We start from the raw sequence: 22874 nt of genomic DNA, 5'->3' as shown, positions 1-22874 counted from the left end.
GTATGTTCCATAACATTAACTTTCCTTAACATTCCTTAATAAGATTTTCTTGTTTAACATTAATTTTCTATGAAGCATAAACAGTAATATGATTATAAAAGTGTCCAAAACAAGAAATAAATAAAAGAATATCAATTTATAAGAAAAATATTTGCAGATATTCTGTACGAAAGAAATGGATAAGCAAAATAATCTAGGAATTTCATCTTTTACAAAAAGTGAAACCTCTAATATTGATACATTTAAATACCATGAAGTAAACTTATGATTTCTTGGAGTTCATACAATATTACGCTTATAAATAAGGGATAATTTTACTCTTTATTTTAATATAGCCAGTTAAGGTCAGATGTTGCCAGAAACCTACAGAAAGTTCAGCCTCTATATAAGTTTTATAAAAGCTATAAAAGTTACAAAAATTAAATTTGCTTCCACAGGAGACATTGCAGCAATTGATCATGATGCCTTTGCCAAATGTTTTAATAATTGGAAAAAATCCCTTTTCAGGTAAGCATTGCATCTGGTTTAAAATAGGCATACTGTAATAAATAATTGTTATTTTGTTGAAGTTGGCAAGGAAATAAATAATATTCTCAGGTTAGGGAGGAATATTATGTAAATAGATCTTTTTTGGTTTTTATCACCTTTAAAATAATAGCCAACTATGTTTTGATTCAGAAAAACTGGAAAAACTTTGAATATAAATCCTGTAGCGTATACCTACAGTATATATAGGGTTCTATTGCTGTGCTTTGGAGAAGATGTGCTTTATTATTATTTGTAATAAATTTGGAATGTTATATCTGTGATCTTACGATGTAAGCAGGTTTCCGAATATGGAATTAAATACATTCAAGATTTATTTCTGTGCCTCGCCTGAATTTGGCAATCACAAATATTTATTAATAATATTGTATAATACTGTCAAATGTTTATATGATTTTACATGCATTATGTGTTTGTATCAGTAATCTGTGCTTAATGACCATTTGTTCAGCAACTATTTAAAAGTATGATGGTGCTGAACAAAAGGATTTACGTCCCATACCCAAACTTAGGGCTGTTGCAGCACTCCCGTGGTGAAGGGATTGCGATCTAGGTACATGACAACCTGTTCACACTTAAGACAGGTTGCTAAGTGTCCCACAATCATGTGATTACCATATGCACTCTTCCCTGATGGCTTCCCTAGAACGGAGAAGCTGGCAGGGAATGTCACAAGCTGCTACCTCATGCTGAAAAGACTTCCTCTGGTTCTTGGGAACTGGCTGAAAAAGGGCCATTATGAAATCCAAGCAGGAAATTCTGTTTCAATTTTTGGAGGGACTTTTACACCAATAGCCTCCTTGAGAGGAAAAGCACTGCTTAGCAGAGAGACTCCGCCCCACATGGGGCGAAATTAATCCATCAGACAGTGCTTTTGCTCTCAACGAGGCTGGGTGAAAAGGGTTCCCCAAAAAAGTCTCTCACAAAACATTTCTCTTGTATTACAATTTGGAACTGAATTTGGGTAAGAATTGACTATTGACTATTCATGGATTACAAAATAGCATGCAGAACAATTCTAGAAATAATACTTTGATTATTTATTGTAAGTAGTAAATTAATATAGCATAGTAAATCTAGAAAACTGGAATATATATTTTTATATAGTCCTCAATTTATAACAGTTCATTTAGTGACCCTTTGAAGTTACAATGGCACCAAAAAGAGTAACTTATGACTGTTTTTCATATTTACGACCATTGGAGTATCCCCATGGTCATAATGATCCAAATTCAGAGGCTTGCCAACTGACTCATATTTATGACAGTTGCGGTATCCCAGGTCATGTGATCACCTTTTGTGACCTTCTGACAAGTAATGTCGATGGGGAAGCAGATTCACTTAACAACCATATTATTAACTTAACAACTGCAAGTGATTCAGTTAATTGTGGCAAGAATGGTCATAAAATGGGGTAAAATTCACTTAACAACTGTCTTGCTTAACAACAGAAATTTGGGCTCTTGTGATTGTAAGTTGAGGAGCCACCTGTATTCTGTCATTAACTATGGATGTAGAGTTAAAGAATTTTTTTAAGACTAAATAAAGAATTATATTGTTAAAAGCTATATATAGCCCTTAGTTATATAGCTCTGAGAAAGCAGCTCTGTGTTGTTCACCAGTGCTTACCCCAAAACATATAGTAATGGAAAGGTAAACAGAATTGTTCAATATTACTGAAAATGTAAACCAATATATTATTTTAAAATATTTTTAAAAATATTTTCAGAACAAGGCACTGAAGAAGTAAAAAAACTCCTTCTACTTCTGCTTGGCTGTGCTGTTCAGGTAAGATCTACTAATTTTTTGAACTACTTATAATGTTTATTTGAATGGCACTTATAATGTTATCTTCCTAGTCTTATATAATTAAACATCGCTAACAATTTTTTTCTGCTAGGATTATTGATTATTGATCATGGTTTTAATCTAGCAGACAATCATGATGGCTGGTGCTTATTGGGAGTAGGAAAGCAATAATTGGAAGCATTTTTTAGTTGTTCTTTTATTAAGGCCTGGTTGTCCAAACTTTTGAATTGTTTGGACTACACTGAGTGAAGAGGAATTGCCATGAGCTGCGTATAAAATATATAGTTGATGTAAATAAATAATAAGCTTCCTTTATTTTTTATTATCTTGTGGGGTCATGGGTTGGACATCCCTGCTTTAAGGGAATACACTATATTCTTAACTGAATGTCAGGCTTAAAGGAGTTTAAAAAGTACAATGTATGATCAGGGATAAACAAATCACAAATCTTCCTGTAAGTATGTACTTCTATTAGGTATTTCAGGTTTACTACAAATAGTAAGAAAAAGCTGAAGGATGTTATTTTATTTTGTTTAACTATTTAAGAGTAAATACTAATTAAAATTTATGTTTAGTGCCAGAAGAAAGAAGAATTCATTGAAAGAATACAGAGTTTAGATTTTGATGTAAGAGCAGCTGTTGCCGCCCACATACAAGAGGTAATATCTTGTTTATTATTACAAAATCCCAATTTATTAAAAATATTTTAAAAGCAGTCAAATGTCTTGATAATAATTTATTTTGCAGAATGTTTATTGTATTTGAAAATATATATATAGGCACTTTCTTATTAAATATAAAAGAAGATCAGCCATTTTTTTTCATAGGATTTATGAGCTTATGCCAGGAGCCAAGGATATATGAAGCCATGGAGAAACCACTGAAAAGTTGTAGAAATATGTAGAAACTGTAGAAATATGCATTAAGCTCAGGGACTTGGAAAAGTTTTAGAAAGAGATCAAACTGGCTTGCCTCTGACTTCCACAGGTATAAATGGAAGAGAGGGGAAATCATAGGCAGATTTACAAGATTCTGTTACTTTGGCCTATCTCAATAAAGTATAGTTATAGCCACCTTCTGGAGCTCCTGCCTCATATGCTGATGCATTATTAGAACAATCCATCTCCTGGATCTGATTGTTTACTGATATTTTTGTGGAATTCTTCTGTTGATTTGGAGGTCAGTTGATTTATGGAAATCACAGATTACGTAGCAATAAAACTATCTTAGAAAGACAAATTGATTCTTTCTAGGGAATTAAATGTAGGAAATTGTACATTACTCAGGTTTTTAGTATGAAACCCACCAGTTTTTCTTGGTTTGCGTGTATCTTGAAATATTAAATATGTTAGATCATGTCTGAGAAGTTGGAGTTAATTATAATGAGGTATTGAGTAAAACTGCTTCAGTGTTATTTGATAAGAAGGTATCACCAGGAATAATCTTGTTTGTGTATTGTTAAACTGGAACTAGAAAGAATTATGGTTAGAGGCTTAAGTGACAGAATTAACAGGGGTCAGTTTAACTGAGGAAAGATGAAAGAAGTTAGATAAGTTTTCACCTGGAGAAAAGATTGAGAGAGTTGAATTAACTATGTTATTTATTAAAAAATTCTGTGAACAAGGATATTATATGAAATTCTTTCTTAAAAGGGATAAATGTAAACAAAGCATATCTGCTTTGGCCATTATAAAATCTCATTCAAAACTAATAAAAATTCAGTTTCTATGGTAACTTAACTCTGATTTCATAAGAATAAGCAATTGTATAATTAAAATTAAATTCCATTGAATTCAAAAGGATAGCTATTCTATAAGGCAACAAATCAATTTAGGAATTACTTTTTTATGGCCAGAAATACGGCCCTGTTTGAAATTTAGTTAGTTAGGATCAAAACTATCTTTAACAAGATAAGCCTATATAATTCTATTATATAATTTAGAAAACACATTAAAAGAAGAAAGATTGAAAGGATTAGGCAATGTGACATCCCTTACAATCTCTAAGAAAAAAAGAGACAATTTGATCTAGTGGTTAAGACACCAGGCTAGAAACCAGCAGGCTAAGTTCTAGTCATATCTGAGGCATGAAAACTGGCCTGGTGACTTTGAGCCTCTCTCTCTCAGCCAACCAACTTCACAGGGTTGCTGTGTTGGGAAAAATAGGATTCACCACTTTAAGCTACTTATAAAAAACAATAAAGCCAGGATAAAAATAAATAAATAGATTAATGATGAATGTGCTAGTTGTGGCTACATGGAAGATCAGAAAATGAAGTGCAGAGACAACACTTTATTTCTTCTCTGGTTGATGGTAGATTGTGTGTTCATTAGATTAAACAACAATATTTTTATCCCTTATTGGGATATGTCCTTTCTGTTCAGGCACAGAGGTAAGGAAGATAACACACCAGGAATGAGCTCTTTTAAGAAAATAAAAATGTATATATTTTAGATAGTTGTCTTTTAAAATACTAAAAATGCGAATCCTGGGCATTATGCTAACAGATAAAAGAAAAAACGAACACCAGGATATAATAAACCAGCCTGTTTAATATAAACAAGCCTGGGGTTAAAAAGAGTTACTAAGCTTTCATCCGGCCAAAAAATGCCGGCATCATCAGAGTTAGAATAGCAGGAGATTGGGAAGGCAGCTCATATAGCTTCCTGCCTCTGCACCCGGCTCCTTGAGCACTTCATCAACGGGCCGATGACGCGTTCAAGGAGCTGGGTGCAGAGGCAGGAGGCTATATGAACTGCCTTCCCAATTTCCTGCTATTCTAACTCTGATGACGCTGGCAGTTTTTTGGCTGATGAAAGCTTAGTAACTCTTTTTACCACGGGCTTGTTTATATTAAACAGTCTGGTTTATTATATCCTGGTGTTCGTTTTTTCTTTTATCTGTTAGCATTTTAGATAGTATATTAAATATTCAGCATATTCCAAAGACATAAAGCAGTTTATAATAATTGAGTAGATTAATTATTAAAAAGAATTAATTACCCAGTGGTTACTGTTTGCATTGTAATTCTACAGGATTAAGATATGATTTCAAATGTATAGGCTGTTTTTCCCTGGCAATGTGAGTTGGCAGAGAAATTAGAAAAATCACTAGTAGATGAGAATTAATTTCTAATTAGAGAAAAGGCAAGGAAAAAATACAGTTTTAGAAAGATAAGAGAAATGATAACCCCTCAAAGTTGAATTTTTCTAAGAATATAGCGTATTTCAGAATATTTCTAAAAATAGATTAAAATGTACATAATTTGTTCATTAAAACAAGCTTGAACTCCAATTTTTTTCACATTTAGTTACACTTAATTAGTACAAATTTAGCAATCTAATTATTTAAATACAGTAGTTTTACATCATTGTTATTTATTCTTTGTAGGTAACCCATAATCAGGAAAATGTGTTCGATCTCCAGTGGATGGATGACAGTGCTCTAACACAAGATTATATTGAACCTCTCCTAAAAAACATGGCATTGCATTTAAAACGACTTATAGATGAGCGAGATGAACATTCTGAGGTATTAACAGCATTTTTTAATTTTATTATTTAGGATTTTGTAGAAGAAGTAAAATAACTAGGTAACAATTTGCAAAATCTGAATGGTTCTACTTTTATATACTTACCTGAAAATATTTTTTATGTCATAGACTATCATAGAGCTTTCTGAAGAACGAGACTCTCTTCATTTTCTACCTCATGCATCAGCAGCACAATCACCTTGTGGATCTCCAGGAATGAAATGCACTGAAAGCAGGCAACACTTATCAGTGGAATTAGCAGATGCCAAAGCAAAGATTAGAAGGCTTAGACAAGAGCTGTAAGTACATAATAAACAATAATTATAAAAATTGATAAATATCAGGATTCTCCAAGGGCAGTTGCCCTCCTGCAAGAAAGCATTTGTTCCTTGGGCCTAGCAAGTAGGTTTTATCCAGCTTGGATTGGCAGGAATTATTTATTAATTTATTATTAAAGTTTTACACTGCCCTTATTTTGTAATAGCTAAATATTTCTAGGATCTTAACAAAACCATCAAGCTGCAGATGAAAAATTTCCTTTAGAAACAGAATTAGTATGCTTGGCTTTTTGCACCTTCTACTCTTGTAATAATTATGATATAAAATTTAGTCTGAAATAAGATTTAAGTTATTAGGAAGTGATTACAGGTAGTCCTCGATTTACAACCACAATTGAGCTTAGAATAGATCATTGCAATCATAACTCCAGCTTGATTTTACCACTGCTTTTAGAATGGTCTGTGGTTATAAGTCAGAATTCTGTTTATCCAGTGGGTGTTTTTTGTTGGAAAATGGCAAAAAAGGTGCAAAATGTGATCACATTCATCGTAGGTCATTGCAACCAGTTGGTTGCCAAGTGCCCAAGATGAAATCACATGACTGTGGTGCTGATGTAATTTAAGACATGAAAAAGTAACTTTTTTTGATCCTGTCATAGCTTTGAAGAGTCATTAAGGATCAACATAAGTTGTGGGCTATCTATAAAACTATAGTTGACAGGAGTACATTCATTGCCTTAAGCTTTTTAAAAACAACAACAACATAGGGGTTATTATTAAATGTTACCAAACTGAAGACATCTTAAATGCATGTTTTGTAAATAATTTGTTCATAATCTTACTCATGTATAATTTTTCCACATACCTGCCAATTTTAATTGGAAGCACATTAGCTGAACATTTTTTAAAAAACTTAAAATTTAAGTATTCTGTGGATTGAATAAAATTAAGAATAAAAGTGATGAAATGATATGGAAATGAGGCTGAAAGAAGATAATGCAGAAGGATTATTTTAATATTTGTATGGAAAAGATAGTTTTGTGTTAAGGAGTGAAATTAAACAATTGCTACAAATATTAGGGTCCAAGAAAAGGAAAAGCATTTATTGTGAGAATGTTAAAAAATAGTAAGGCTATGGGTATTGAAGATGTCACTGGAGAAAGGTTAAAATATGGATGTTGTTTGCTTATGAAGTAATTCTGTGTTTTTTAAACATGTCTTCTGTGCTAAACAAGTAGAAGATACATTATTCTTTATCAAGATAACTTGCAAATAAATAATATAAAATATAGCTAATGAGAGGTAATAAGAACAGAAATATCAGCTACAAAAATTTATGGCTGGAATTAAGAGAGCAACTGTGTAGAAATAACGTATAAATGTAGGAATAAGAAATAAAATAATAGAAATAGATATAGAACCTAGCTCTAATGAGGATTAGAAAAGCCATACAACATTAGTAAAATAAATCCTTTTTTCTAAAATAAAATTTCCCACAAAAGGAATAAAATTGTTTGTCTGTGGTCTGTGTCATCTAATAAAAATATATATGACAAGAAGGGTGTGTGATATCTTTTTTGATATGCCTATGTTAGAGATGTGTGGCTGGGAATATGAATATGTGTGTATTTTTATATGCAGTTGATGCTGTGCTATTTGCTGAGATCCCAGATGATTTGCAGTGAACAATAAATGTATGGCACAGTTTGGAATGTTGACTTGAAAATTAGTATATTGAATACCTGGTCAGATTTGATATGGAAAATGAAGCGGACAATTCTCAATTGTACATAAATGGTTAAAAAACTAGAACACATAATTGAATTAATGCACTTTGTGTGGGCTCTTTTGCTAGTTAGTAACTGTTTTAGATTAAGCAAATGCCTATAAGCAAGAAGAGGCCTACCACCAAGTATGTGTATGTTTGTTGTAAAATACATATGTGCACACTGCCTTTTAGAGATTTTGGATTTCTTATGGATTACTGTATAAGCATGCATTTAATCTCAAAAGATTAAAATAGTTTAGAAGTAAATTTGAGGAACAGATTTTAAAAGCATTTGTATTATAAATGTAAAGTAAAAATATCTATAATTTACCTGTTCTTCTACCTATAACTGAGCATCTATACAACTATACACTTTTAGTACTTTCTGTTTGTCTGCTTCTTAGGTGGTACTCCTGGTGTGGGTATAGGCAAAAAACTATGTAGGTTCTCACCAGAAAACTCAAGATTTAGAATATTTAGAATATTTCAGAAAGCTAAACTTTACAAGAGGAGATTACTCTTTAATATCAAATGTTGTTAAAATAGTCCTGTATTTTGCCAATGGAATTATTTACAAATGCAGGCCAGCTAACGGAAAATGTTGCAGCCCCTATTGGGGATACCTACTCAGTCTTCTACATCGCTCTGTATAGATTTTTTTTTCTTTTTACAACCCTGTAATACCTTTTATCAGGGTGGAGTTGGGGCAACTGAATGGAGCTAAGCATTTACTGATGTTATGCGGAGTTTGCAGCAGATATTTTCTCTAGAGAAATGTTTGTCGCTGCCTAGAATTGAACTCTCACCCTGCTGAATGGGAGGCGAGCTTCTTCACCTCTAGGCCACTGCGCCACTCAATGGCTTTGTATACATGTAACAATATATTTGTATACTATCACAGCACAGTACTTTTAAAAAAATAATAATTTGGGAAAAATAGATATATAGTATATAACTTGATAGGAAGGTATTTATTTTATCAAATTTAGAAGTAAATTTGAGGGAACAGATTTTAAGAGCATTTGTATTATAAACGTAAAGTAAAAATATCTATAATTTACCTGTTCTTCTATCTATAACTGAGCATCTGTACAACTATACACTTTTAGTTGTGCTACAATTATATAACTTCTGACTTTCTTTTCCCATGAGTTCCATGTGTTACAGACATGTTTGCCATTAATAGTGGGAGAGTGTGCCTTTTGTACCAGTGTCTAAGGTTACTCAGTGATTATAAATGGTGCTAATGTTCATATGAGTAAAATTCCTGAAGATTCTGCAATTCACAGAAATACTTGTTTGTACAAACAAGAAATACTTGTTTGTACAATAACTTTTTAAATATAATCAATGACTATAAGTTTCACGATGATCAAAGTTGTGTCCTAATTTTGATTTGATAATGGAATATATATTGAAGTTTCTAAATTAATTATACAGTGATGTGAAATTGGAGTTTAACATACAAGTTTCAGAATCATTGTTAAATTCAGTCTAGCAATAAAATGAGTTTAAGATTGCTACCTGTTCTCTGCCTGAAGGGTCTGTTTCTAATCCTTAGCTTCAGTTGTGCATGTGAAATGCTTTAAGCATTAGATAAATGCTGCAACGTTTATGGCTAATTAAGCCAATATGGTGCTTGCTGAATGAATAATACAGCAGGGGTGAAAAGTCTTAATGTATGCTTGTCCTCTAATACTATGGTCAAATTTTCTATATTTGTTCTGGACACATAGTAATTTATGGTAATATGGTTTTTCCATCTAATTCCTTGTCAAAATTTGATGCTAAGAAAACATTTCTAGATCCCTTGAAATTGCAAAGCTCTTCCTTAGGTACATTTTATCATTTCACTTTTGAAATTTTGTCATGTTTTATTATTAGAATTGTATTGTACTGCAGAATGGTAGGCTGGGCTTCAAATATTGTTCTGAGAGAGAGAGAGGAGCATGAAATGGGAACATTTCTATGTAGAACCAGAACCTCTATCCTTTACCCTCCTACACAGCATACAGACAAAGACCAATAGACTATTACGAGAGAGTTTTAACTGGATCATCTAAAAGGGGCAAAGTATAATATTATGTCTATTTAATTACTTTTTTATTTGAGCAGAACATAAAAGTTTTAAAAATTAGTCATGTTGAGCACAAAAATACAAAAAAAGAGATACCATTTTTGATGACTCAGATATTGGGTGTCTATTGAAATGAGCCTAGCCAAGATATTCTATAAACAGCTGCACTAGGGAAGTTAATGCAAATTGCTGTTATTAATTTGACTGACATGTAATAGCTTAAATAGTGAACATTGGTGTAGAGTGTATAATTAAAAACAATCCCATTACACTGAACTGAGTAGCTCATTGGAAGTGTATATATTTCTCAGAATATTTTTACATTTTACCAATATGTTTTACTTATTTACAAATAACATTTTTTTCTATAAAACGCTAATATTTTTAATGATTATCAGTACCATCTGATGTGCTGGTATGCTAAAGTAATTCCCATTAGTTCTGTACACTTTAAATAACATTGTACGTAAATTGGATACAAAGCATGGTGGTTGAGTAGATATTTATGAGAAGCTGTGGTTTGACATAAGAACTATCATTATTTAAAACAGGCCCTACATTGAAAAGTTCATTAACTCCAGCTTTGATATTATGTATAAAATACATGCTGTGCAATTAATGTATACATATAATATAGTTGAATATTTTTATATTTGGAACTTATATTTTTCTAATTTGAAAATGAAACAAACATTTTTGACTGAACATTTCTATGATTTCCAATTTAAATAGGATGTTTAATAATAATCAGACGTCTTGGTTTATATGAAAGAAATTTATTTATTTATTTATTTATGAGACTTATATACCGCTTTAAGTGCAAGCACTCTCTAAGCGGTGTACACCAGTAAGCAATGTATATATATATTTACATTGCCCCCAACAATCTGGGTCCTCATTTTACCTACCCCGGAAGGATGGAAGGCTGAGTCAACCTTGAGCCGGTGAGATTTGAACCGCTGACCTGCTGAACACAGTCAGCTAAAGTGGCCTGCAGTACTGCACTCTAACTGCTGCGCCACCTCGGCTCAGCAGTTAGAATATGTTTCGCAATATATTCCAGTCATATTATACAACATTTATCTGTTGTATTTAGGTACTATTCAATATTTAATCTCCTTGCTGACAGATTAAACTCACACAGAAAATAAAAATAGAAGATTTCTTCTGTCTTTCCAGCTGCCTACCTGCCTACCTTAATCCTATGTATGGGAAAGAAATGAGAGATTCATAAGTGGAAGTTAATTGGCTTGATTTTGGATTTCATTTGACCGCTTTAATGCCAAATTACTTTAAAAGTATTTGAATAATGTTTGTCTTCCCGATGATAAGCTATACACAGAAATCTATGAGAACAAAAAGTGATGATGTTATTCATTCAGTCTGACTCTTGGTGATTCTGTGGGTCAGATCTCTTCATATCTTCTGATCTTGCACTACTTCTTGGGAGTTTTTCTATGATATGAGTGGTGTCAGGTTTGATGGTGTCTAGCCAACCTGTTCTTTGACAGCCTGGTTTTCTCTTACCGCTAACTCTTCCAAACATATTTGCTTTCTCTAGTGAATTCCTCCATATGACATGGCCAAAGTAAGAGATGCCAAAGACATCTCTCCATAGATATTAAGAGAGACACAGTTTTGCGATTTTACCTTACAATGACATGTCTGGTGTTATGCATTTCAATACTTGCTTGTTAGTCAACAAGGTATACACAGGACCCTTCTCCAGCAGTAAAGCTCAAATGTATCAATTTTCTTCCTGTCTTGCTTTTTTAAAGTCCAACTTTGACAACCATACAGGGAACACAACAGAGTGGACTAAACCTACATTTGGTTGCTGATATCCTTGCTTTTCCATATTCAACTACATTTTTCATTGTATGACCCAGTGCAACCCAATGTTTTATTTCTGGGTTGCATTTCACTGCTTAGAGCGATCTATGATCCTAAGAAAGTGATCTTTTCTATGCATTCTATCTTTTCACTGTCAGTTTCTATTTTTATGTTTCCATTCCTTGCCGTGGTCATGAGCTTGGTCTTGATGTTCAGAAAGAGACCAAAATTCTCTCTTCTTTGATTTTCTTGATCAGATATGCTAGGCTTTCTTTGGTTTCTGAGAGGAGAGTTGTATCACGAGCATATTGAACATTGTTGATGTTTCTCCCACAATTTTTATCCTGATTTTTGATTCTTCAAGATCTAGCTATCTCATGATCATTTTGGCATACAGGTTGAATAAGGAAGGGGAGAGACACACCACTTTCTCTATCTTAAACCATTCAGTGTTTCCATATGGTGTTCACACAGTGGCTTCCTGATTTGTGTACAGTGAGTGCACCATCTTGACCAGATGTGCTGGTACCCCCAAGTCTTGTAGGGCTCTACATGGCTTCTCATGACCAACACAATCAAAGGCTTTCTTGTAATTGATACAAATGATCATTTGATATTCACAAGATTTTTCTATGATCCAGCGTTGATTTGCAATATGATTGCAGGTGCCATGACCCTTTTGGAAGCCAGCTTGGAAATCTGGTAATTCCCTTTTGATGGTTTGTACTAGATGTTCTATTTTAAGCAGAATCTTGCTGATGTGAGGAATTATGTGATAATTGGAGCTATCTTTAGAGTCACCCTTTCTCGGCAGTAGAATAAACAGTGAAGGTTTCCAATCCTGTGGCCATGTGTTGATTTCTCAAATTTTCCAGCATACGTCTGTAATGACTTTGAATGATACAGGTATCAGTAATTCCACAGGGATGGTGTCAGCAACTGGTGTCTTGTTTGGCAGTTGGCTCATTGCCCATATGATCTCTTTCTCAGTGATGGCCAGTTATATTTCAACTTCTCTTTACTCATCATAACAAAGTACAAAGGGGCTTTCTGAACCCTCCACAACTTTTCCCAAATTTCTTTTAAGGAGCATTCAATGAAAAGCCCAAGGAGTTTGCACAAACTTTGTATGTTTCATTTCTTCCACAATTTTATTAGTTTTATAATAACAATTTTGTTATTATAAAATATTTTCTATATAAATATTTCAAACTGATGTCAACGCTGCTAACATCGGATGTTCTTCCTTTGACAACTGATGAAAATGCAGCCATTTTCTCTATTCTTTTAGAATTAGTTGGTGATGGGAAGGGGGATTGGAATGAGAGTTCAGTGAGTCATAATAATAATAACTCTGCCGTGGGAATCCAAGGACAAACTGGGTCCAGAGCTGATAACGTTTTGGCAGGCTGGAGAGCTGAGGAGAAAGCCTGCGCTTTAAGCTAATTGGGGAATGTGCTTTATGACTATTATTGGGAATTGTACTTTGTTACTTTGTATTCAGGGAGAGGAATTTAGTTTTTGGGTTCAGCTATGTAGTGCTGATACTTTGTTTCCCAAATAAAAGATTTTTTAAAGAAAACAATGCCTTGAAGTTCTTTTGAAGGGTTTCATATGTTGGAACCATGACATTAACCCCAAAACTACAATTTTACCTATCCATCCTGGGTCCCGAGCTCCAGTCACTGTCCCTAAAGTCGAGGACTAGACCGACAAAGATTCGGGGAAGATCTCAACATGGAAAAAGAAGGGGTGCCTGAGACCAGCACCCCACCCATGGTTGCTGCTTCAGAGGAGGGAGTGCAAGCCAGTGTGCCAGCGGAGAAGGAAACTTCTTAGATCTCCCAGATGGGGACAAGACCCAAGCAGCAAGGACAACAGATCTGGTCATCAAATTGGATCCTACTCAGTGGAGACTTCAGACACCTCGAGACGGCCTTGCCACAATCAAGCGCTTCAAAGGCAGACAAGGTTGAGCTACGAAGAGGGTTTTCTCTCAAGTCACGTCCCCAGACTGATGGAGAGCCGCGAAATCAACTACCGTTGAGGACTCTGGTGAGTGGAAGTACCTGTCCACAGTCCGTAGTCAATCAGTGGAGATGTTAGTAGAGAGATTCAAGGAGCTAGAGATGAGAAGTGGGGAACAACCCTCCCATTCTCCATATATCATGATGATCAGCGGGGCAGTCACCAACTCATGCCAAGGGGAAGCCCCAGTCCCACTTGTGCAGGGCAAGCGGCTTCCCCATCCACGAAGCCACCTACATTAGCCACCAGCCCCGTAGAAAGGGACAGCCCCAGCTGCAGCTCCAGACATGGCAGCCCAGAGCGCCGTCGCCCATCCAGAAGCCCAGAGCGCCCCCAGCGAGGCAAGAGCCTGAGCCGCCACTGGGACAGCCGAAGCCCGGACCAACATGGCCGAGGCCTCTACAGCAATGGGTGATGCCAAAGCAGGGAGGCCAATGGGGGTGGCAGCAAAAGCAATGGAGGTGGCCACAAAGCCCGAATCTGCAACAGCAGCTGGGGGCCTTGCCACCACTGGGGATGATACAGTCACCAGGGGGTCAGCAACCGTGGGGAGTGCAGCAGCAGCAGTGGGGCTGGAGACCAGCAACCACTGGGAATGCAGGCTCACTGGGGAGTGCAGCAACCACTGATGGCGCCACCCCTTCGAGCAACTTTTGATGGAGACCTGGAGAAGCTGATCTTCTTCCTCAACCAAGTGCATTCCCACATGAATTGCTGTGCCTATTTCTACCCTAATCCAGCTCCTATGATTGACATGGTTGCGGCCAACTTGGAAGGGAAGCATCCGAGTGGCTGAACAATTTATATAATGAGCAAGCACCTGAGTTGGGGGACATCTATCTCTTCCTCCTAGGGCTGAGAGTAAGGTTTGAGAATACATCCATAGCCCTCAGAGTGGAGGAGCAAATTCATAAAATAAGAGAAGCTGGCAGGCCCACACTGGAATATGTGTGAGAGTTTCGCAAGATAGCCAGGTGAATAGAGAGGTGGCCTGAGCAATCCCTAGTTCATCACTTTAAGGAGGGGCTGGATGATCACCTCTCCCAGGCTTGTGTCTATCGAGCAGTCCCCAATCAATTGCAAGAATGGTACCAGGCTGGACGTCCAGCTTGCCCGCTATAAGAAGCCACTATCGCAAGAAGCTGAGCTGAGGCCAGATCAACCCAGACGACAGCCACCCTCCCCGAAAGTCTCCAACCACCACGGCCACGGAAAACCCAAGCCACCTGCAGGCCCATCGATCAAATGCTTCAGATGTAGACAACAGGGACATCAAGCAGCGAGTTGCCCAGTCCCTTACCCTCAACAGCAGTATAGACCGGGACCACCGGCGAGAAGAAACCAGCCCAGCAGCCGGCAAAAGAGAAATCCAACTGGATCGCGCAGGAACCCATTGTCCAAGTCACGTCACCCACGCAGGAGAGTGCCGAGGCCCAAACTGGACCTGCCACTGCTCTGCCCTCCTACGACAGTGACAATGAAGGAGAAAACAAACCAATGGTGAGTCGACCCGTTCTATCTTTTTCTCTGTCAGCCAAGCTCATAATCCCTAAGACGGGGGCACAGGTAGATCTGAAAGTACTAGTATACTCAGGATGCTCCTGGTGCATTATTAGCTTGTCATTTGCCCTGAAAATGGGCATACAAGCAAGGCTGCTCTCCAAACCAGTGAGGTTTGAGCAAGCCGATGGCTCCCTAATGGGAGGAACTTTAGTCACGCAATTAACCCACATGCTTAGAAATAGGTGAACACTGGGAGTTCATTTGTTTCATGGTGGCTCTAAAAATGACTGAGGCCGTGATCCTGGGGCTAGCTGGTTAGACAAATGGAAGCCGTTTATCTGGTGGGAGAAAGGAATGAGAACTGTGAGGTTATCCATAGAACCCAACCTCCCCCCCTTAACTCGACTGGCGTTAACGGAGAGTTTAACCCATCTAACGAGCTAGCAAAGATAGCTGTTCTGTTTCAACCAGATGAGCCACTCATCCTCAGCAAGTACCGGGACATAGCGGATGTGTTTAGTGAGAAAGAATGTGACACCCTGCCTCCCCACCAGCCTAATTATTGCTCTATTGAAGTGTTACCGGGAGCTAAACTCCCATGACCGAGGATGTACGCCATGACTCCCCTTGAGAGGGAGGAAATGCAGCAGTATGTGAACAAGAACCTAGCGAGAGGATTTATTGATCAAGCCAAATCTCAGGTGGGAGCTCTGCTGTTATTTAAAGAAAAAAAAAGACAGGTTGCTTCATCTCTGCATAGATTATAAAGGGTTAAATGCTGTGAGCGTGGAAAACAAATACCCCCTCCCCCTCCTAAAGGACTTACTAACCCACCTGGCAAAAGGGAGTGTCTTCACTAAATTGGCCCTGAAAGAGGCATATTACTGAGTGAGGATAAAAGGGGGAGGGAAGCCGCGACCAGGCCAGCCACCAGCATGGACTATGAACTGTCAAACTGCTTTTGAGAATTTGAAAAGGCTATTTGCGGTCGAGCCAGTCTTGAAGCACCCTTGTCCAGGGAAACCCTTCGTGATTCAAGCCGATGCCAGCGACGTGGCTGTTGGAGCTGTGCTATTGCAAAAGAACCAGGATGGGGTCCTAAAACCTTGTGCCTACACCTCGAAAAAATTCACTGATTGCGAGAGGAGATAGGCTGTGTGGGAAAAGGAAGCCTTCACAATTTTCTGGGCTCTATTAAACTGGCAACACTATCTAGAAGGGAGCAAGGTGCCTTTCGAGGTATGGACTGATCAAAAAAACCTAGAAGCACTGAAAACTCCTGCAAATTGTCCCCAAAACAAGTACGATGGGCGCAATACTTTAACCGATTTAACTTCACCATACGGGGGGGACCTTTTAACTGATGCTTTATCTAGACTGCCCCAGTACAAGAGCCAGCGTGAAGAGGTTAATGAAGCAATTATATCTACTCCACAAACTGCTTTTCAACACGCAGAGTCCCACCTTCGAAAGCCCCAAACCCCGACGACCCTGGGGCAAAGAAAATAAAACAAGAGGTGCTCACCGACTAATGGTTCAAAGACAATCAAACATGCAGCGTTGGGTTGGTTTACAAAGGGGGGAAAGTTGTACTTGCCTGAAACCCTCCCCCTTAACGCATTCTGGCATGGCCATGATGTAAAACCAGGCTGGGCATTTTGGATATCTAAAAACAGTACGCCTAATTCACTGGCAATTTTGGTAGCAGGGATTGAAACGGGATGTAGAGAACTATGTCAAGAGTTGTGCTGTATGTGCCACCATGAAAAGAACCCCAGGGAAACCCCCTGGGTGGCAGACCCCTCCCAACCATGGGAAGAAATTGCTATGGATTTTATAGTCGATCTACTTGAAAGCAGGGGAAATACAGTTATCTGGACTGTGATAGATCCATTTTCAAAGCAGGCTCACTTCATTGCCTGCAAAGAGCTCCTGTCTGCCCAGCGACTAACCACGTTGTTTCTAAAACATCTACAGCAGCGGTTCTCAACCTATGGGTCGCGACCCCATTTGGGGTCGATCGACCATTTCTCGGGGGTCGCCAAACAAGGCGATCCGCCATTTTCCCCCCTCAGGGCGCCACCGCACATGTGTGCCGCGCATGGGGGCGTCGCCGTGCATGTGCACTGCGCATGGGGCCGCCGCCGCGCATGCGTGTTACGCCGCGCATGCGCAGCATGTTTGTGTGATAGGGGTCGCCGTCACACAAATGTTGAGAACCACTGATCTACAGACTTCATGGCGCACCAAAACGTATAATCTCAGACCAAGGGTACAGTTTACAGCCATGTTTTGGAAGGGTTTTCTTAAGCTAATTGGCTCATCTCAAGGACTGTCATAGGTTTTTCACCTGCCTACCAGTGGGGCGGCTGAATCTGCTAATTAAATAGTGGAGCAGTATCTCAGATGCTATGTGGATTATCAGCAGACGAACTGGACTGACCTCCTCCTTTTGCAGAGGTGGCTTACAATAACTCTGTTCACAGCAGCACCGATTTGACACCTTTTAAAGTGGCCATAGGAAGAGAATTCAGCCCAATACCTGAATATCTTCAGGGACCCTCCACTTCTCAAACTCTTGATCAGTGGGTGAGGGGGTGGGAAGAAGTCTGGAGAACCACAAAAATTGTTTTGAAAAAGTCTTCTGAGACATATAAAAATCAAGCAGATAAAAAGAGAGCTCCTCAAAAGTCATTCTAAGTGGCAGAAAGGTTTATTTGTCTACAAATTATTTACGGCTTAAGTTATCTAGTAAGAAGTTAGGACCCTTCCCCATCATAAGGATTATTAACCCAGGCATGGTAGAATTAAAGCTTCCCAGACTCTTAGGGAAAGTTCACCCTGTGTTCCATTGTAGCCTGCTGAAACCTTTTTTGGGATTCCACCTTATGACCTCCCCCCCAAGAAGGCACCTGGACCTCTTGTAGTAGCAGGATAGATTCACTATGAAGTGAGGCGTATTCTTGATTCTAGACTTTTTAAGGGGAAACTACAGTACTTAGTGTAATAGAATGGGTATCCGTTGTCTGAAGCCACCTGGGTAAAAGCTAGCGATGTAAAAGCTGATAGACTCATTGATAAGTTCTATAAGAAACACCCTAACAAACTAAGAGGCAACCCCTAACATATGATTTTGTTTGCATTAAAGGATTTGTCCTTTTTGTAAGGGGGGGGCGGATGTCAATGCTGCTAACATCGGATGTTCCTGCTTTGACAACAGATGAAAATGCAGCCATTTTCTCTATTCTTTTAGAATTAGTTGGTGCTGGGAGGGGGGATTGGAATGAGAGTTCAGTGAGTCATAATAATAATAACTCTGCCGTGGGAATCCAAGGACAAACTGGGTCCAGAGCTCATAACATTTTGGCGGGCTGGAGAGCTGAGGAGAAAGCCTGCGCTTCAAGCTAATTGGGGAATGTGCTTTATGACTGTTATTGGAAGTGGGAATTGTACTTTGTTACTTTGTATCCAGAGGAGGGGAATTTAGTTTTTGGGTTCAACTATGTAGTGTTGATATTTTGTTTCCCGAATAAAAGATTCTTTAAGGAAAACAATGCCTCGAAGTTCTTTTGAAGGGTTTCATCTGTGGGAACCATGACATTGGAACTATGGATATATTATTTTAAATCTTGTATGCTATAATCATTTTAAAATATGTGAGCTTTCTGGTATTGAATTGTAGAATTAGGAATATGCAAAAGTTGTCCATTATCAAAGTACTTCCAGGCCAGAAGTCTTGCTTTTCTGGAAACTGCCAAATCCCAGAATAGCATAGAAGAGGAGGAAGTTGAGAATAGTCTAAAGAGAAATGAAATGTCCCAAGGTTCTCCAGAGCAATCCATCCCCACATTAATTTTGCACAGTCCTTGTTGAATATTTAATTATTTTTTATTAAATTCACATTATTAATGTGAAACTGGATCCAACAATAATACTAAATTGCCAGATTTGTAAGCTAATATTAACTATTATTGTATAATTGGAAAGGGAAGGAGAATGTCTTAATATGGAGAAAATATTGCTTTTGAAGGACTCAAAAATTAATACTTCTGTATTCCTCAAATTAATTAAAGCCAGAATCTATAATAAAGTTCTCTGTAACTGGTCTTTCCAAGGAAGAAAATTGACCCATTTGAGCTGTACATCTGCAGGGAGGATAGACTGAAGAGCTATTGTTAGTGAATACTGAAGTATGTGAATAATGTATGTAAATCTTCTCAACCTGTGGTATTAATTGGGGATTCAACTATTGTTAATGAACAAGTACATAAGTTTCATTATTATTTAAAATAAACAAGTAAAAACATTTAAAAAGCAGCTCTGGGAGAAAGCAATAATCAGGAACAGAGATTTGGAGAAGTTGATATGCTTTCTTTGTCTTACGTATTTGTTCTTAAGCTCTTTTTCAGACCTAAATTACTTGGATGTAACAGGAGGAAATGAGGAGAGCAAAAACCACTAGAGGGAAGGAATTTAGCAATATTTCAACCCATTCTTGATCACTGCTTTATTTTTACCATTTTAATGAACTTATTATGACTTTCTGGTGAAGTTTTCTTGGTTCGATTATTAACTGGAATGAAAAATTACACTTTTATATATTTATAAATAAAACATTTCTGTTTTTGTTTTTAGTGAGGAAAAGACTGAACAATTGATGGATTGTAAGCAAGAACTTGAACAGAATGAAACTGAATTAAAGCGACTTCAGCAAGAGGTTTGTGAATACAAGATCATGGGTTAGACTGTTTTGTTGAAATGAAGTGTTGTTGCTTGTGTTCTATTGATACATGTTTCAAACAATGGATCTTAATTAAAAAGATTTCAACTAAATAATGGCCATAGGATCTTAAACTTAAAATCATAACATCACTGGGATTGACCAGTGCATTTGTTGTTTTCTGGTTTTTGTTTTTTTAGAAATCTTTCGTATACTGTTTTTAAAACTTGGCAAATCAGTTTTCATTCAGGAAAGGAGGCATGTATTGAATGCAGCTTCCATTAACTTTTATTTATACCTTTGGAAGAATTTCAGAAAAGAATGACCTGACATTATTTTATATACCGTACATACTTTTTATCTACAAGCAGATCATTTCCTATGTTATTTTTTCTCATTATCAGAACTAATATAATGTATTTGGGCACTAAAAGAAAACATTCAAACTCATTAGATATTTGAACTGCACAATTCAAGAAGCAGGTAATATTGCTAAATAAATAATACATTAAGGAAAACATAATTTTCCACATTATATAAGTTTAGATTCAATAACTACTAATCTTTTTTCATCATAAGTATGAATTTTCATTTATTTATTTGCCATATTTAAGAACTACCCATCTTCCTTAGTCTGTAGGAAATAGAGTTCCTAGTTAACAGTGTTTTATAAAATTTATTCTATAAGAATAAAATCAATGCTCAGCATATCAATATTAATGATCTTGAAGAAAAGATGGTTACAAACCTGTATGCAATGATGTTGTTGTTAGTAAGAAAATTCTTATATGAATCCACATATATATTGTGCTACTTACTGTATTGAGTTTGTATTCTGAATAAATGCTAATGTTAATTTGCTTACTGGTTTCCCCTTTTACATGCACACTAATGTCTGTGTGATTTCATGTTAATAGATAATATTATTCTTGCCTTCTGCAAAATCACTTTTTTCATAAACACTAAAATATTTTTTGACCTATTTGCTAGAATATGAGTTTACTTTCGGATGCCCGATCTGCCAGAGTGTATCGGGATGAACTTGATGCTCTCAGAGAGAAGGCAATCCGGGTTGACAAGCTTGAAAGTGAACTCAGCCGATATAAAGAAAGGCTACACGATATTGAATTCTACAAGGCTAGAATAGAGGTGATTATAAATTACATTTTTTGTTAAATGTATGTTCATTTTTTACTGATTATATTTACATGTACCAAGGTATTATTTGATTAGAATTCTATGTTTGTGCTGATCTTGTTTTATGTTACAGGTCTAAAAATATTTGCATTCTCCTATTAGTAGTAGTCCTCAATGGAACTGCTTCTACATAGATGGAAATATGCAGTGGGGTACTCCAAAGCTCTGTTTTAGGCCCACTACTCTTCAACATCTTCATTAATGATTTGGATGAAGGGATAGATAAGGAACTCATCAAATTTGCAGATAACACTAACCTGGCAGGAATAGCCAACACTCCAGAAGATAGGCTTAAGATACATAAGGATCTTGACAAACCTGAACATTGGGTGCTATCTAACAAAATGAAATTCAATGATGAAAAAAGTAAGGTTCTATATTTAGGCAAGAAAAATCAAATGCACAGGTATAGATGGTACCTGGCTCAATAGTAGTAATTGTGAAAGGGACCTTGGAGTCCTAGTGGACAATCATTTAAATATGAGCCAGCAGTGTGCTGTAGTTGCCAAAAAAGCCAATACAGTTTTAGATTGCATTAACAGAGGGATACAGTCGAGATACCATTTTATAATGCCTTGGTAAAACCACTCTTGGAATACTGCATCCAGTTTTGGTCGCCATGATGTAAAAAAGATGTTGAGACTCTAGAAAGAGTGTAGAGAAGAGCAACAAAGATGATTACATAATTGATTAGTTACATTAATTTAATGTAAAATATAACAAGTGTTTTTACATTTTGTTTGGTGTGTGCCATTTTAACTTTTTTACCTACTACTTTGTTTCTTATTTAATTGTCAGTTTCATATTTCTCACTGATTACTGTAGGAGCTAAAAGAAGATAATCAAGTATTACTGGAAACAAAGACAATGTTGGAAGATCAGTTAGAGGGAACCCGAGCCCGTTCTGATAAATTGCATGAATTGGAAAAGGAGAATCTGCAATTAAAAGCTAAACTCCACGATATGGAGATGGTGAGCATACAGGATGGGACATTGAAAGTCATTTTTTAGAAGAAAATTACAGGTAGTCCTCAGTTGCCAATAGTAACTGGGACTGGGAACTCCGTTACTAAGCAATGGAATCAGTACCTGTATCAACTTATGACAGCAATTTCCATAGTTTGAATTGTTATTGTTAGACAATTCTTGTGCAGTTGCAGTGTTCCATGGTCCTCTGATCACTATTTGTAACTTCCTGCTGGCTTCCCCATTGACTTTGCTTGTTGGAAGCCAGCAGTGAAAGTTGCAAATTGTGATCACATGAACACAGTATTCTGTGATGTTGTAATTGTGACCCAGTTGCCAACCACCTGAATGGCAATCACATGACTGCAGGAATGCTGCAACAGCCACAATTATAAGGATTTGTCATAGGTCCCCCTTGTTCAGTGCCATTGCAGCTTCCAAAATATGCCCACTGCACTGCACTACCATATTCTCAACTGCAACTCTTATCTATTGGGACTTACTTGGGACTCCCGCCTCTTCCTGCTGAAGAACTGATGCTACACAGTCCTGGGGCTACAATGGCAATTGGGACTATTGGATTGCAGTTGCTAGGCGATGTAGTCATGTGATGTCAC

The 22874-nt window shown here is 37.0% G+C and overlaps 1 protein-coding gene across 6 annotated transcripts in view; it reads left to right on the top strand.

Annotated features, from left to right (window-relative positions):
* CCDC88A (coiled-coil domain containing 88A) overlaps positions 1 to 22874 on the top strand; it is a 108185-nt gene that overhangs the window by 21733 nt on the left and 63578 nt on the right. For all 6 annotated transcript variants that reach the window (XM_039344352.1, XM_039344351.1, XM_039344349.1 and 3 more), the window contains exons 4-11: positions 438 to 507; positions 2276 to 2334; positions 2931 to 3014; positions 5746 to 5886; positions 6017 to 6186; positions 20010 to 20091; positions 21085 to 21243; positions 22117 to 22263. In XM_039344352.1, the coding sequence (XP_039200286.1) occupies positions 438 to 507; positions 2276 to 2334; positions 2931 to 3014; positions 5746 to 5886; positions 6017 to 6186; positions 20010 to 20091; positions 21085 to 21243; positions 22117 to 22263 (912 nt within the window). The remainder of the gene's footprint in view (positions 1 to 437; positions 508 to 2275; positions 2335 to 2930; positions 3015 to 5745; positions 5887 to 6016; positions 6187 to 20009; positions 20092 to 21084; positions 21244 to 22116; positions 22264 to 22874) is intronic.

Source organism: Crotalus tigris, unplaced genomic scaffold (genome assembly GCF_016545835.1).
Source record: "Crotalus tigris isolate CLP2741 ecotype Arizona unplaced genomic scaffold, ASM1654583v1 scf7180000017903.3850313, whole genome shotgun sequence".
NCBI lineage: Eukaryota > Metazoa > Chordata > Lepidosauria > Squamata > Viperidae > Crotalus > Crotalus tigris.
Note: the sequence above shows the minus strand (reverse complement) of the source record. Positions and strands in the feature narration are given on the sequence as shown.